This window comes from Dermochelys coriacea, chromosome 6 (genome assembly GCF_009764565.3).
Source record: "Dermochelys coriacea isolate rDerCor1 chromosome 6, rDerCor1.pri.v4, whole genome shotgun sequence".
Taxonomy (NCBI): domain Eukaryota; kingdom Metazoa; phylum Chordata; order Testudines; family Dermochelyidae; genus Dermochelys; species Dermochelys coriacea.
Window position 1 is genome coordinate 74,208,226 of NC_050073.1, and position 15,833 is coordinate 74,224,058.

The window sequence follows — 15,833 nt, forward strand, 5'->3', positions numbered from 1 at the left end:
TTTGGTGCTGTTTAAAACTACCGAAAACAAATTATGCCATTTTTAATAGGGAAAGAGAACCTTTCTTCTCCTGTCTTTTCAAAGAGTAATGTTAAAAGTAGGACATCCAGATTATAGTGGGAAATGCAGTATTAAGGTCCACACTTGAACTATTTATGATCTGATTCCATTGAGCTACATGCTAACTCTTCTGTGATGATCGTATAACTTCATTTGTGTTTGATAATGCATCATTGGATACCACCTGTACTCTCCAAGAGCCTGATCCAAAAGCCCTATGAAGTTAATGGGAGTTTTTATTACAGGTGACTTTGGATGAGACCATTAATTAATGAATTATTAAACAGGCCTAGTTTTCAAAGAGGCATAAACCTGGACTCTTAAAATTACACCTGAACTTGTTTGTCATCTTAGGAAAATGGGACCTCTTTCATTGTTTTTTGAAGAAATAGCCCATGTTGGGTTGTTAGCAATACATCTTATGATTTCCTTCAATGTACAAACAAGATTGGTTAATTGAAGAAAAATAAAACATAGACAGTTTGGAGGTAACTTTTTAATTTCTGAAGTCTTAAGGTACTTTTATCACTTCAGCTTGTTGTGTTAGTTGAAGACGTGATCTTTTTAATGTTCACTTGCTGGATGATCATCCTATACATTATTTGTCACTTGCATAGAAAAATGTTGACTTGGTTAGGCTTTGGTATAAATGTTCACTTTCGCTTTCCTAGGTGTCTCGTCATGCACGTCGAATATCTCAGATTCAGCAGCTTAATCAGATGCCTCTGTATCCCACTGAGAAGATTATTTGGGATGAAAATATTGTTCCAACTGAGTACTATTCTGGAGAAGGTATATTTTTTGAGATATATTTGGATTGCTCTTAAAATTTCATAGTTCAAAGGACTTGTAGTTAATTATGGTTCATTAAGAACTATTCCACAGCTTCTAAATCATGACAATATTTACTTTTGGCTACTTTAGTGCCTTTTAACTTCCAAGAAAAAAAAAATCTGTTTTTATAGGCTTATTTGAATTGGACTGCATAAATTGGATCTGAAATGAATGTCTTTGTTACCAATTAGATAAACATAGATTAATAAAAGCTTGGAGTAAATCATAGAGCAAATGAAATTGTTTTATCTGTATATAAGCACAGAAAAAAGCTGCTTTCCACCTTGCTACTACCTGCTCCCAAGAAGTGAACTGTAGAGAGCTTGAGAGAGAAGTGAGTCATGTCATAGTTTTACAGTGAGCAGCAAGTGAATTCTGTAGAGTTCTTTTAAAAGAATTTGCTCTTTTTCCAAATTGATTCTTGAAAAGTGTTTCATGTAGTGAGGTTTTGTCACTTTCAGTTTAAATAGAAATCCCAAACTCTTAATACATATCCTGAAAACTAACATCTGTACAATAAAACTGCTTAATATTGTTCAATATTGGTGATTAGTTTTTTAAATATTTTAAATATTTATGTTTGCCAGTAATGGCTTGTCAGTGAACCAATTTATGTAGTTTTAAGGATAAAAGTGTCAATCTACATTTGTCACAGAATGTACCACTGGGCACTTCAGAATGGAATCCATAGTCTGTGTGGCAGTCAGGTGCCCTAAGAATGTTTAGGGAATGCATGGAATTTCTAATATCGGTTTAACCTGTTCCCTCATTGGTACAGATCTGTTCCTGTTGTCAGCTAAGTGATGCCATAAAGGCTAGAGCTCTGCTACTGCTGTAGGAAATGTAGAGCTATATCTCTTCCTTGGTTGAGGTGGAGAACACAACAGTCTAAGGAAGATGTTTAAATTAGGGACATGATCATTCTCTGAACTGAAATTGGTTTTTTACATATGAACTTTTTAAAAAAGCAATAAAAAAAACATTTTGAATAGCCACGTGGATATTCTTTGGAGATCAGCGCACACAGAGCAGAATAACAACAACTTGTACTGATAACGGCACTAATATATTATGGCAGTATTTTGTCTTGTAACATGATTGAGATTCTGCAGAGTAAGAGATTCCCTTTTCCTTATAGCAGTGATATCTGGAAACTGCCGTTTTAACTTGATCACTCTAATCTCTCCAGGAAGGTAATACTTAAACTGCTTGAAAATCAAGTTTTCTTCTTAATCAGGCAAACAAGCTGGCTACATTCCAGAACAGATGACATTCTTAACTGGATACAAGGCCATGCAGTTGTACAGCTTTCTCCAACAACACAGTCTTATACAGACACCAGTGGAAGGCCATTCTTTGAAACAGTCTGACATGTTTCAGAGAATCACTTTAGTTATATAATACATATTTGGGTTTGTGCACACCTGCATATGCATTTTTGTGCACTTAGCTGTGGTAGATTCCATCACAACAGATAGAATTGTCATGTGCAAAACCTGTTACTATGGGCAGAGGAGCAGTATGTACATGAGTTGTTGCACATAGAAATGGAGAACGCTTTGTGAAAATTAAGCCTGAAAAATTATCTATATTCTTGAAGCCAAGGAGTGACATGGAATAGAATAGCTACAGTAACAGTTTTCATTGCCAGCAGAATGTAGATTAGTTAAGTCCATCAGTGCTGCTTCTCATAGTGGAGAGTCTGTAGAAATCCTTATTTCAATGGTGCCCTTTTTAGTGAAACTTCCATTTCTTGTACCTATTGGTATATGGGATTCTTAATGATATATGCAACAAAAATGGACAGACTTATTTTCACATTGGTAAACTGAAACACTGATTTTAACCGATGTCTGGAAAAACTTTCTGTAGTCCTGTGTAATTACTCATCTCTGTTTTCAGAGTAGCAGCTTTGTTAGTCTGCAAAAAAGAAAAGGAGTACTTGTGGCACCTTAGAGACTAACAAATTTACTAAGGTGCCACAAGTACTCCTTTTCTTTTTTACTCATTTCTGTGTTGCTTGTTTCATGCTTTCACTTTGCAAAATATGAATATTGTATACTGTTATAAAGATGCTATGCTGAATTGCTGTCAGCCCTTTATACAATTTGTCTCTAATTGCACAACACAAAACTTTGTTAAAAGAACATTATTAAGGTTGCAAAGGTGAGCACTCAAAAGTAGGAAATGCCAGAACTAGGGTTGCCTGTTCACTCTTCATTCTGGCATTTCCTAACTTCTGAGTGCTTGAGAGGGTCCGCGGACCAGGGTTCCTGCTTATTTGGTGGATCAGGAAGAAGGCCATGAGCCAGTTTTAAACCAGCATGTTTATCCAAAAACCCTTTTTCTTGTTGGTCCCCTGGAGAATCCAGTTTGAACTAGTCTGTGCATATCTCTCTGGGGGTGCTCCAAAGGGTTGATAACAGAGTAAGTACATTAGCATTCCCCCCCGCTTTCTACTAGAGAAGGTACATGCAATACCACGATAGGTATTAACCCTAATTCAGTAAGGTTTAACTTAATTAAATGAAGCTAATCTTAATTCCATAGGGTGTTTCAGGGTATTATAGGATACTGTCTGTTAGTCACCCCATTGTGTGCTGCCATATTGACACCCACATGGGCCATCAGCAGGGCTGGAACCTCCCGATCCACTGCACAGATCTCTGCCACTTGAATTAAGGGAGTAACTGTTAGCAAATGACAGTCTTCTACTGCTATGTGGACTGACACTAGAGGGTGTTTGGATACTTTATCAGTGGGTTTCACAGATGTTTGCAAACAGCAGAGGACTGGTGAGACTCGAAAGTCTTGGGTTTCACTCCAGGCTCTGGAGAGGGGTATGCTGTACTGGGCACAGACTCTTTGGCCCATTCCTCCAGACATTTTATCTTCATATAGCTTCACGGAATAGAAATAATTGTGTTCTATCACCTTTCTTTATTGGCAGTGTGTCTCTGTGCTTGTGGAAGCCAACATGTACTGTGTGCCAGAAAGATTTCAAGGATAATATTGCATGTTACAAAAGTTTTCACACTTTCACAGTTCATAAACAAAGGTGTAAAACTGGGACAGTAGTCAAGTGAAAGTATTAAATGTATAAAGCCCTTTGTTATGAATATTTACCAATATTTTTTTTTATTCTCTTCTCTTCCCTCTCCTCCCCCCCCTCGGAAAATGTCGGGTTTTAAAAAAGACAGAGGGTTTTACCAGTTAAATTTTTCCCCCCCCCCCACTGGAAGTTTGGCTTTTTTGGGACCTGGGAATTTTTTGTGGGGGAAGCAGATGGGGCTCTGTCAGGTGGAGGTGGTGGTACTCATGGGCTGCAGCCTTCCACACCTCTTCTCATCCTGGCCCTTCGGTATGACTCTGTTTGCTTCCTGTGCGTAGGACGGGAGTGAGAAGAGCAGGGAACTGGGTCCTGGCAGTTGAGACCACCTGGCCATTATATGGAGGGGAAGGCTTCCTCACCTGCCCTTTGGTGCATACCTCTCTCCCTCTCCCCTTCCCCACAGCGATTTGTTTTGTTTACCAATTTTCTCCCATTTTTAAATAAAACCTGTTAAATTCCTGGAAAGCTAAAATTAAAAACGAAAAACAAAAGGCCTTCTAAATGAGCAATGTGTAAGAACTTGAGTTGCGGAGCAACACTATTATTTCCATAATGTAGGCTAAAAATGCAGCTATTTATTTTGGAGAGACAAGGTGAGTGAGGTAGTAACTTTTTCGTTGGTGAGAGACACAAACTTTCAAACTATGCAGAACTCATCTTGAATTCTGAGAAAAGTACTCGGAGTGTCACAGCTAAATACAAGGTCAAACGGATAGATTAGCATAAGTAGTAAGCATATATTCTGAGGGACCATTTAAGGTTAAGTAGTCTATCGTCCTGGGACTGACATGGCTACAACAACATTGCTATTTATTTTGGGCTTTCTGTGCCCAATTTTAACACTTAGGTCTCCCTCCATTAGCTTGACTTAATTAAACTAATCCATCCACTTGAAATTTCATAGGAATGATTTTATGCCATCGTGGAAATGATTTGGGGCTAATTGGGCAGGGTATTTGAGGGAGAAGATGACTCGAAGTATGCAGTGAACTCATTTCTAGAACATTTTCCTCTTGTGGTTTGTTGTTGGTTTTTTGGTCCCATGGTAACTCCATGAGCTTGGCTCAGATAGAAACTCCAAAATTTATTTAATCTCAAAATGTGGTGCCAATGATAGTTGGGGAAGTTGTTGCTGTCATTATTTAGCCGTTTAAAAGCATTTTCTGCATAAAATATCATCTCTGGAGCCAGATGGAGCTAAGTATGGGTGGTTACAATCCTGGGAGGATAAGGTAGGGAATTGTGTGCTGGGTGGGAGGTGTGTGGTTTTTAGTTGACAAGTGAGAGGGATGGTACTGAATGGGTGAAATATGGGTGACAATGAAGTATGGACAATGAAGGGGACCCATTAAGTAAAATAGGTACTTCTTTCATAGATAGATTCTCTCCTCCTGCCCCTTCTATTCCCTCTGCGTAGCTCTATCAACAAAAATGTATCTGTTACTTAAGGAGGGGGAAAAACATTTAACATTAGCACAAATCTTAGTCACCAAAGCACCTTTACTCTGCCCCATATCATTATTACCATGATATATCCAAAATAGAGAGAACCCTATCCTCAAATGTTTATACTATATTACTGATAGGAAAATTAAAATTAAAATTATAATACAATAACCTTCAGATAATTTTTTTCTGCTGCTTCATAATGTCTATAGGAGGACAGAAAGCAGGGGGATTTTTTTCCTTCAGGTGTACTGTTAATGTCAAGTTTGGCTTTGTGAGAGGGTTTCTGGTAGGTGTTGGTAATGGTTATTGTGAGCCCTAATACAGTGAAGGAATCATGGTGAAGAATCTTTGGACAAAGCAGCTCTTTGTTAAATGTTATTTCTTCGTTGAAAATAGAGATCAACTTAATAATAGTAATAAAAAAACTTCCTCCCTTTTTCAGTTGCTCAGCCTTCACACTCTTGGCTCTAGTTCTCTAGTCATCAGCCTTTCAGCCTAGAAAGGCTGAAGTTCTAATGTAAAAATAAACAGAACCCACTCGCCTCATTTCTTTTTTTGGTTTCTAGCGAAGAAACCACCTGACCTGTCCACAGCATGTGTCACTGGACCAATTATTCTACATCAGAAACTTTTTGTGGGAATTGTCCAGTATGGTTGTCCTAACTGTGGTCACTTCTGGTAAAGTCAGATATATATATATATATATTTTTTTTAAACCAATGACTGCAAATAATTTGCTATGGCAATGCAAAAACAGGTGTCTTTTAAGTACGACAGTTGCACACAGAAAGATGATCAACAAGAATAAAATAGTACAGTTAGATCGCTTGAAGGTGATTTACAAAGTGTGGGGGGGAATGGCCTTTGTGCCATCCCCTCCCCCCCACTTTTTTTTGTGTAGTAGATTCATAGAATCTAGAAGGAAGTATTCTTTAAATTTTCTCATATCACGACTAACGCATGATAATGGAATTGTATATAGTGTTTATGAATACATAAAACCAATGAATTTGTTACATTAATAGACAGAAGGTCGATTTAATGTTTTTTGTTTTTGTTTTTTTCCTTAGGCTGCCTTGCTCTTCCTAAACTGAATTTACAGTTTCTAACTCTTCATGACTACCTTCTACGGAACTTTAATCTCTTCCGCTTAGAGTCTACATATGAGATCAGACAGGACATTGAGGATAGTGTCAGTAGGATGAAACCTTGGTAATATTTCTGTATTAACTAAAACAAACTAAACACCACAATGTAGGAAGTAGCTAAAGCTTTTTGGGGAATAAATAATTAGTGATGTCTATAATATAAAGGGGATATATTCATCTAAGTACTAACCAACTGTTTCCAGTTGTTATAAAGGTATAAATGTGGTGTTCCATAATCTCTTCTAAAATACTGCTTCATGCAAGATTAATCTTCTAATAATATTATTAAAATATATTCTGGGTATGGTTGCCCACGAAGAACGCTTGTGACCACTATGTGCTGATTAGTATTCCTTTAGTAACATTAAGACCTTATTTGTGTTAAGTGTTAACCACAAACTTCACTGTATTAACAACTGTTCTTAATTGTTGATCATTTGTATCAGTGTTATGGATGTGGAGTACTGGTGGGATTTTCACAAGTATTCAGTATTGGCCTAACTGTGCTCCCAGTGAAGTCAAAATGTTATCACTCACTTCACTAGGAGCAGAGTTACACCGGTGCTGAGAGCTTTTGAAAATCCCACCTATGTGTCACCATTTTCTGTAGTGCATAGGGTGTACTCTCCCTTTCATACCCATTAAATTTTTCTGTGGTGGTCTCATCTTCTCTCTTTCCTTGAATGACTTTGTTTTTGAAATGTCATCACAAATTTTACCTTCACACAGGAGGTGAGAATATGAAATAAAAATGTTAGTTTACATTATATGTTGATTCTTTGATTCAAGATATGCTGAAATTTCGTGCCTTTTAAATTCTTCCTCGTGTCCCTTAAATATTGGAGCTGATGATGAGGTTCTTAAATTATTCAGCAGTTTAAAGAAAATCTGAATGCAGCAATGGTTGATGGTTCTAACGCACTATTGATTTTTTTTTTTTAATTTTTAATTTTTTTTTTTTTTTAGGAAATCCGAATATGGAGGCATTGTGTTTGGTGGATGGGCTCGAATGGCACAACCCATTGTGTCTTTCACTGTGGTAGAGGTGGCAAAGCCCAACATTGGTGAAAACTGGCCAATGCGAGTACGAGCAGATGTTACAATTCATTTGAATGTCAGAGATCACATCAAAAATGAATGGCAAGGTGCTCATTTTTATGTCAGTAATGAACATTCTATGCCTGTTGTCGATACAGTACTATCAAAATTTGGGATAAGTGTAGAGCTCTCATAATATTATAGTGTTAAAGTACCCTGATCCTACTCAATATTATGGCACAAAAGTAGCTACATTATTATGGTTGGTAAACGGAGTTCAGTTTTAACAGATTTAAACCTTTATTTTGTAAAAATCTAATTAAAATATAAAAAAAACCCCAAATATAAACTTTGAATACTCCATATTTTTATGGTGCTTTGAAAAATAAATTGATATAGAAAAAATAAGAGTTCAAAAATCACCCTCGTGGGTGATCTCCTCCCCCCCCCGATCGCCTCACTTTTCTTTGTACTTTTTTGAAAGAAATCTAAAATACTACTTCTGCTTATTTCTAGAATATTAGTTATAGATAGGTTGTGTTTATCTGTAGAGCGCTTTATAACCTTTTATCTACAGTGGAAATTTATGTACACCAAACTGAATATGCCACGTTTTAATTGACTATAAATCTGCTGTATCTCAAATGCTGTCACTTACTTTTGGGTTCAAATAAAGGAGAGAGAGACTGAGACTTTATAGCCCCTATAGCCTAGGAGAACATTCCCTGAGCTGGAAAAGAATATGCCAAGAATTCAAATCTTACCGCTTAACTGCTGTTAAAATTCTCATACAGTTCTCTAAAGCCATCAGCTCCAACTAGAAGATGGTTAGGAACAACCACTGAATGCTTTACTCTTAATACATACAACAAAAGGGGTGGTTGGAGGCTAATCACATAATGGGTCTTGGGTGTTTAAACAAAGCTGTAAGGAAATATGGTTTTCCATAATCCCCTCCCAGAACCCATTCCTCTATATTGTGATTCATGCCATTAATGGAAATAACACATTCTTTGTAGCATACTAATATCAGTACTGCATTCTGTTTGAACTTTCCACAGCCCAAAGAGGTTTTTACCAAGTATTTGGCAATTGGCATTGTGATTGTTCCATAGCAGTCCATAAAATAAAGCAGGAAACCTTCTGTAAAATGACACCCTAGGATGGGTTGTCAGCAATTTTCATTGAACGTGGGATCTCTGGACCTAAAAACCTGATCCTCTACTGCCTGAGCTAAAAGACCTAGCTCTGTTAGTTCCGTCAGTAGCAGACTCAAACTGTCTTCTGTGAAATGACAGCCATTCTCCATCCAGGCAAGGCAGAAGGGAGCTGTTCCTAACAGTCTTCCATTCTCTCTTTATTCTGGCTCATGTACTTCGCTTTAAATAGTCAGTTCTTTCCCTCAGCTCTGCAAGATAAAGCCCCACTACATTTTCAGCTTTTCACCTACCACTACAGGATTCTACAGTAATCTTTCACCCTAAAGAACCTACTTAGTGTTTTTCATCCTGTTCAAAAGCTGTCCCCTTTCTGATGTGTACATGTGGTGCTCGCCAAAGTAACAACCACAATTTAAGCCATTGTCAGAACATACTTTCCACCTTTTTTTAGCTGAGTGGTAGTTGCATAAAACTCTGAAAATAAAGTTTGTTGTGATGGCAACAGTGCCCTGTTCTGTCCTCTGTTCATTAGACAGCTGAGAACTACACAAACCAAGGAAACTTGGCACAGGCCTATACTACTAAGTTTTGTTGACATAACTGTGTTGGTCAGGGGTGTGAAAAAGCTACACCATCTAGCCAACGTAGCTATGCTGGAAAAAAACCCTCTGTCGACACTGTAGAAGCTTGATAGACAAATGCTTCTGTCATTTAGATAATATCGTTTGGGGAGGTGGAGTTACTATGCTGGCAGAAGCACTCCTCCTCAAGACCCCTGCTATATCTAGATAAGGCTTGGGTGTCACTTTTGCAGAAGTACTAGTTGAAAATCTTTTTTGTTTGCATCTCTGTATGTACTGATTTAGAGACGCTTATTGTCATTGACTCTGAAAAGGGAATATGTCTCCAAAATAAAAATGGTCTCTATCTATACTGTTGTTGGAATAATTTAACATGAAAAGGGAAAGTGTCTGCAATGTATGGGGTAATGATTTTACATAAGATCTGCCTTCAGCATTTATTTTTTAAAAAAGCTTGCCATAATATTTTTATATTGTATGATTTGCTTTAATGGGATATCAAGATGGAAAACTCCATAGGTCACTTTAAAATCCTCTAAAACTTTGAAAAATAAAGGTCTGGTCTACATTAGCGGGGGAGTTGATGTGAGATGCGCAACTTCAGCTACGAGAATAGCGTAGCTGAAGTTGATGTACCTAGATAGACTTACCGCAGTGTCTTCACGCCGCAACTCTGCTGTCGACTCTGCTTGCGTCTCTTGCGGCGCTAGAGTTCCGGAGTCGATGGGAGAGCGCTTGGGGATCGATTTATCGAGTCTAGACTAGACGAGATAAATTGACTTCTGATATATTGATTGCTACCTGCTTATCCAGCGGGTACTGTAGACCTACTACCTACCTACCCCGAGAGCCTTCCAAAATTAAAATTGTGGGATTATTTGAGTGAAAACTACTCAACTGGATAAGCATGCTGACAGCAAGCCCAACATGCTGAATATTTCAGTTGTATACCTTCTGTGTTACACCTTGACTCCATTCCTCTTGTAAAAGTAATACCCTGCTTGCTAACAAGAACAGAACAGAGAAGTAGTGTGGAGAGATGTTGTGTCCTGCATGCTGGTAGTCGTCTTTGTTAAAGTTGTGGAGAAAATCTGATCCCTTTTATATTACAATGGAAAGGTGATGGGCTTTGACTTGATTAAAGCCAGTGCTTTTCCGGTTGTGCTTTTTAATACGGTCAGGAATTGCCAGCTGGCACTGTGTAGCCTATGTTTCCTAGTGTAGTATCAGTAGGCAACACTTTGTGCTTAGGGAATTACACTTGAGTTGACTTGTTGGCAAGCTGCATAGAAGAGATTATTCATATTCTGCAGTGATATTGACTGATAGTCCTTAAATTCAGTTAGAGCGAGATCTGTTAAATATGCTAGAGTTGGATAATGTGTTGGGTATGTAGGCTGTCACATAGCACAAATGCTAAATGCAGAACATGCAGTAAAATGGATTGAGTTTATGGCAATAGATACAACTTTTGGATTGTGATATGAGTTTAAGTTCCAGCTCAGATATGGCTTTGTAACATAGTAGCTTCTCAGTAGTATTAATAGATATTTCCATGTTCAGTTTATTGTTGTCAGATGGAAAGGATAGGCACCTTATGTACAGTACAAAAAGAAAAGGAGTACTTGTGGCACCTTAGAGACTAACAAATTTATTAGAGCATAAGCTTTCGTGAGCTACAGGATGCATCCGATGAAGTGAGCTGTAGCTCATGAAAGCTTATGCTCTAATAAATTTGTTAGTCTCTAAGGTGCCACAAGTACTCCTTTTCTTTTTGTGAATACAGACTAACACGGCTGCTACTCTGAAACCTATGTACAGTACAGTAAGCCAACTACAGTGGTTGTACAGTTTCAGATATTTCTGATCAATGACCTATTATTGACTATCAGTGGCAGCAAGGCAGAAGATGGACTAGAGTATTGTCTGAAAAGCAGGATGCCTGATGTATGCTGGACGTCTGAGAGGTTTGTGCTAGGAACTCAGACAAGTATCCTGAATCCACACTATTTATTTAAGAAACATTCTGCAGTCCTGGTCTCTCTCTTCCCTGATGTCTCCATAGATCGGTCTTTCTCTTACACTTTCTTTGCAAAATAATTCATTCTAACTGTATTGTCTAAAGCGCCCCTGTCCTGTCTTCGCTTCTTATTTTTTTCCACTTCCATCTTGTTTGTTAAGCAGAATCTTTCCAGAAGTCATTACTTGTATTTTTTTTATTAGATTTTTTTTAAAAAAAAATTGTTCTCTGATTACCTGACCATTTGGTCCAGTCTGGATTGGTTTTAGAGTATTTATTATTTGCATTATTGTAGCACAGAGGAACCTTGGTCATGGACCAAGACCCCACTATGCAAGGCATTGAACAAACACAGAATAAAGACCGTCTCTGCCCCAAACAGCTTACAATTGAAGTATAAGACGAGATGCCAAATGGCTATAGAGAGGCGGGGGAGTGCAAGGAAACAATGAGATAATACTAGTCAGCATTATAGGCAGTGGCCTTTGCATATCTGCAGTTGACAAGTGTTTTTTTTTTTTTATAGGCATCATGCCGAAGGAGAGTTTTGAAGGAGGAAAATTATAGAAATGTACAGTTGGAAGAGACTTAGCTAGGGAACTTACTGAAACCCCTCTGTAGAGCACCAAATTTTCCTTACCTTTCTATAGAATTTTATTTAAAATGTCTTACATAATTATCCCTAAATTTGGAAGTATTCTATCCTCATTGTAGGATCAAAGACAGATTAAAAAAGACTGTTGATTCTATATCCTCTAAAAGCAGGCCATAGTCCCCCAGTACAAATTATATTGACCACCAAAAGGACATGACACTTCATCTCTTAGCCAAAAAGTTAAAAAGAAGCTTGCCTGTTGTATACCTTTCCAATTGCTTGTTAAGGAACAAACACAGCAGTTGTTGGTGAATAAACCAAATAACTCAACTTTTGTTCCTGTTTTCAATCAGGTCTGCGCAAGCACGATGTTTGTTTTTTAGTTACGGTGCGTCCAACACAACCTTATGGCACAAAGTTTGATCGAAGGAGGCTTTTTGTTGAGCAAACGGGCCTGGTATATGTCAGGGGATGTGAAATCCAGGGCATGTTGGATGATAAAGGACGTGTCATTGAAGAAGGTATGATGATGCTTTTTAAACTATGTATACACCTATATAATTCTTTGGAAGAAAAAATGAACCATTCTATTGGCTGGTATGAATTGGCATAGCTCCATTTGGTCTTTTTTTTTTTTTTTTTTTTTTTTTAAGAACATAATAGGCCTATTTCTGGAAAATATTAGAAATGGTATGGAAGCATGCCAATAAATCATACTTGTAAATATGAGCTTCAAAGTGAATTTATCTTAATTCTGTTTCAAAAGTGATTATTTTTCTCCTAAAAAGTAGTTCTTAATCTGCTTTCAACACTGTTTTTCTTGCTTTAATCTAGTTTTGATTTGTGTTTCAAATATGAACAGGACCAGAACCCAAACCAAGACTTAAAGGAGACTCAAGAACCTTTAGAGTATTTCTGGATCCTAACCAGTATCAACAGGACATGACAAACACAATCCAAAATGGAGCAGAAGATGTCTATGAGACATTCAATATAATCATGAGGAGAAAGCCAAAAGAAAACAACTTTAAGGTAAGCTACATTATAGCTGTTCTTAGGATAATAGTTTCCAAATGAGCTGAGTCGGAAGAATTGTTGAAATATATGTACTATATGTCATTGACTGAGATTGTGTTGTGGAAAAACACTGGCTAGAATTTATTTCCCTAAACTGTTTAATGGCAATGTTGGTGCTGGATTAAAGAGTTTTGGGTCCTGGTATACAATGGCAATTGGGACTGCCCCCTGGGGTGTGGGATGCCCTGAGGTTGCAGGGGAAGTAAGGTCCAGCCCCCCAGAGTGGGAGGCTCCCAAGTGAGGTTGGATCCTGCCCTCGGGGGATGGGAGGCCCGAGGGTGGGGTGGTTGGAGGGCAGACCCACCCAACACTCACCCCAGAGCAGCTTCCGTCCTGCGGGGCTGGCCTGGCTCACCTTTCTGGCCTGTTGGCTCTCGCCAGAGTGTTCAGGAGGGGCCCTGCCTCCTTCCCATCCTTGGGTTTTTGTGTGTGTAGGTGTTCTTGTTGCTCTCCCAACCCTCTGATAGTTGGGGTCCCCCTGAGATGGAGGTCTCTGTGCAGGTGCACTGAATGCATGTTCATTTGTGTGTGGACAGTATGTTAAGTACAAAGAAAATTTTTAAAGATGCATCTTAAAAATTATAAATGCTAGGAAACTTCAAGCCAACCTCTGAAATGAACCTATACACAATTGAGAGGGTAATATTTACTGAAAGTCTTGTTTATAAGTTTCAGACTACAAATATAAAGGTCACAAAAAATGGTGCAACTAGAAAACAGTACTGAGAAATAGAGCCCTTAGTGGATACACATTTGGGATGTAAAGAGATATCCATGGAGCTGCAGGGCTCTAATGACAATGAGTGAGACCAGCTGTGCCACCCCCTGCCCTCTCCAATGGGGTGGGCACTAGGCTCAACAGCAGCTGTCCCTGGTCATGCTAGTGTGTGCAAGCACCTCACATGCTCCCGGACAGGAGATGCACACCACTGCGTGGAAGGAGTGGGCTGGGCACTGGCTTCTGCGAGCGGCTTCCCAACATGCTGCTGCTGCTGCTGCTGCTGCTTTCACTGCTTTATATCCACGGGTATAAATTGTGTATCCGCGCAGGGCTCTAATGAGAAACCACTACACATTTTGTGAGATCATTCCCTTCTGCTTTGTATGCACTCTGTATCTTTATTTCCATTGTCTATCACTCCATATACTTTATAACACTCTGATATAGTTATCTTCAGCGCACAGTCAACCCATGACACTCCTTTCACACAATGCAGTCAACCTGTGGAACTCCTTGCCAGAGGATGTTGTGAAGGCTAAGGCTATAACAGGGTTAAAAAAAGAACTAGATAAGTTCATAGAGGATAGGTCCATCAGTGGCTATTAGCCAGGACTGGCAGGGATGGTGTCCCTAGCCTCTGTTTGCCAGAAGCTGGGAATGGGCGACAGGGATGGATCACTTGATTACCTGTTCTGTTCATTCTCTCTGGGGCATCTGGCATTGGTCACTGTTGGAAGACAAGATGCTGAGCTATATGGACCTTTGGTCTGACCCAGTATGGCCGTGCTTAAGTGAGAATCGTATGTCGAGAAAAGCATTAAGCTCAGGGCCTGCTTAGTTTTGGACAAGCCGAGTATTCTTAAAGTTTAAAGCACAGTATTGATTTTCAAACTTTGTTATACTGTAAGAGATTCTTTGTTCTTCATTATGTCTCCAGTGCATATGTGCAGTGTTCCCTTTTGCTCTTTGCAGTCTTATCTCTGTCATTTGTTGTTTTCCTTTGGCCTTGAGGTAATGTTACATCACTTATCTGTTTAGATTTCTTATCATGTATCGCTGCTTATTATCCCCACTTGTTATCTCTTCCACTTTATCCATGTTTTGTTCAAAGTTCAGAGATTTTTAGTATCTACTTCATCCAAGAGCTTGAGGACCTTTTCCTGCCTCTCCGTTGCCAAATAAGGATGTGTGTCTTAGGCTACTGTTGGGAAGAGATCTTGTGGCTAAAAATGTCCAGGTTAGCCATCTTTGGCTAATCTACTCTCTGAACTAGGGAGGTGATTCCCCTGCTTGCATACAGATACTCCTGCTAGCATGGGTATAAACAGCAGTGTAGCTGCACTACCATGGATCGCGGCAGCAGAGGCATAGCTGAGCCGTGCCCAGTACAAACCTGTGATATAGCCCTTGACTTATTTCTTGTACGGATTGTCATTGTTCAGAGAACGTTAGGATAATGCAAGAGAAAGGAAACTATTTTAAATATTAATTTCTAGCCATTGTGCCATGAGCACGAAGTGCTGAAGAGAAACACATCTTAGTTCAGCTCTTTTCTACTTAACGTAGTTTTTGTCGTTTTAAATAAAAGTCCAAATAGAGGAAAGAATTCTCGTGAGAGTGCATTTTGTAAGAGTTGACATATTGCTCAACATCTCAGCTGCTTCTGCACCAGTTAAGAGTGAAGATAGCTTCCTGTTATCAATTGGATATTCAAACACCTTCGGATTTGAAAACAAACAAACAAAACCAAAACAGAACATTAAGTTATGGTGTTTATGTGCATTCCACTGCCGGAGTGCGTGGTGCAAATATAAGCCTACCATATCATTGAATAGATATGGTAGGATTCCATTGGAAATATGTATATCCATGCATTACAAAGTTGAGTGAAATTCTAGTTTTCATAGGGGATTGTGGAATATGATCTGTGAAGCTGCTTAAGGAGGGATGCAAAAAGATCCTGCTCTTTTTAATATGATGTGATAAGGAAGAGTGTATCTGAAATGAGAAAATGGCTTGTGACTCATTTTTTTTAAAA

At 38.6% G+C, this 15,833-nt stretch overlaps 1 protein-coding gene across 1 annotated transcript in view; it reads left to right on the forward strand.

The window, feature by feature from the left end:
* Positions 1-15,833, forward strand: part of AQR (aquarius intron-binding spliceosomal factor) — a 125,163-nt gene that overhangs the window by 49,340 nt on the left and 59,990 nt on the right. Inside the window, exons 18-22 of the mRNA XM_043516838.1 lie at positions 732-852; positions 6,526-6,667; positions 7,570-7,748; positions 12,351-12,518; positions 12,860-13,029. Of these exons, the coding sequence (XP_043372773.1) occupies positions 732-852; positions 6,526-6,667; positions 7,570-7,748; positions 12,351-12,518; positions 12,860-13,029 (780 nt within the window). The remainder of the gene's footprint in view (positions 1-731; positions 853-6,525; positions 6,668-7,569; positions 7,749-12,350; positions 12,519-12,859; positions 13,030-15,833) is intronic.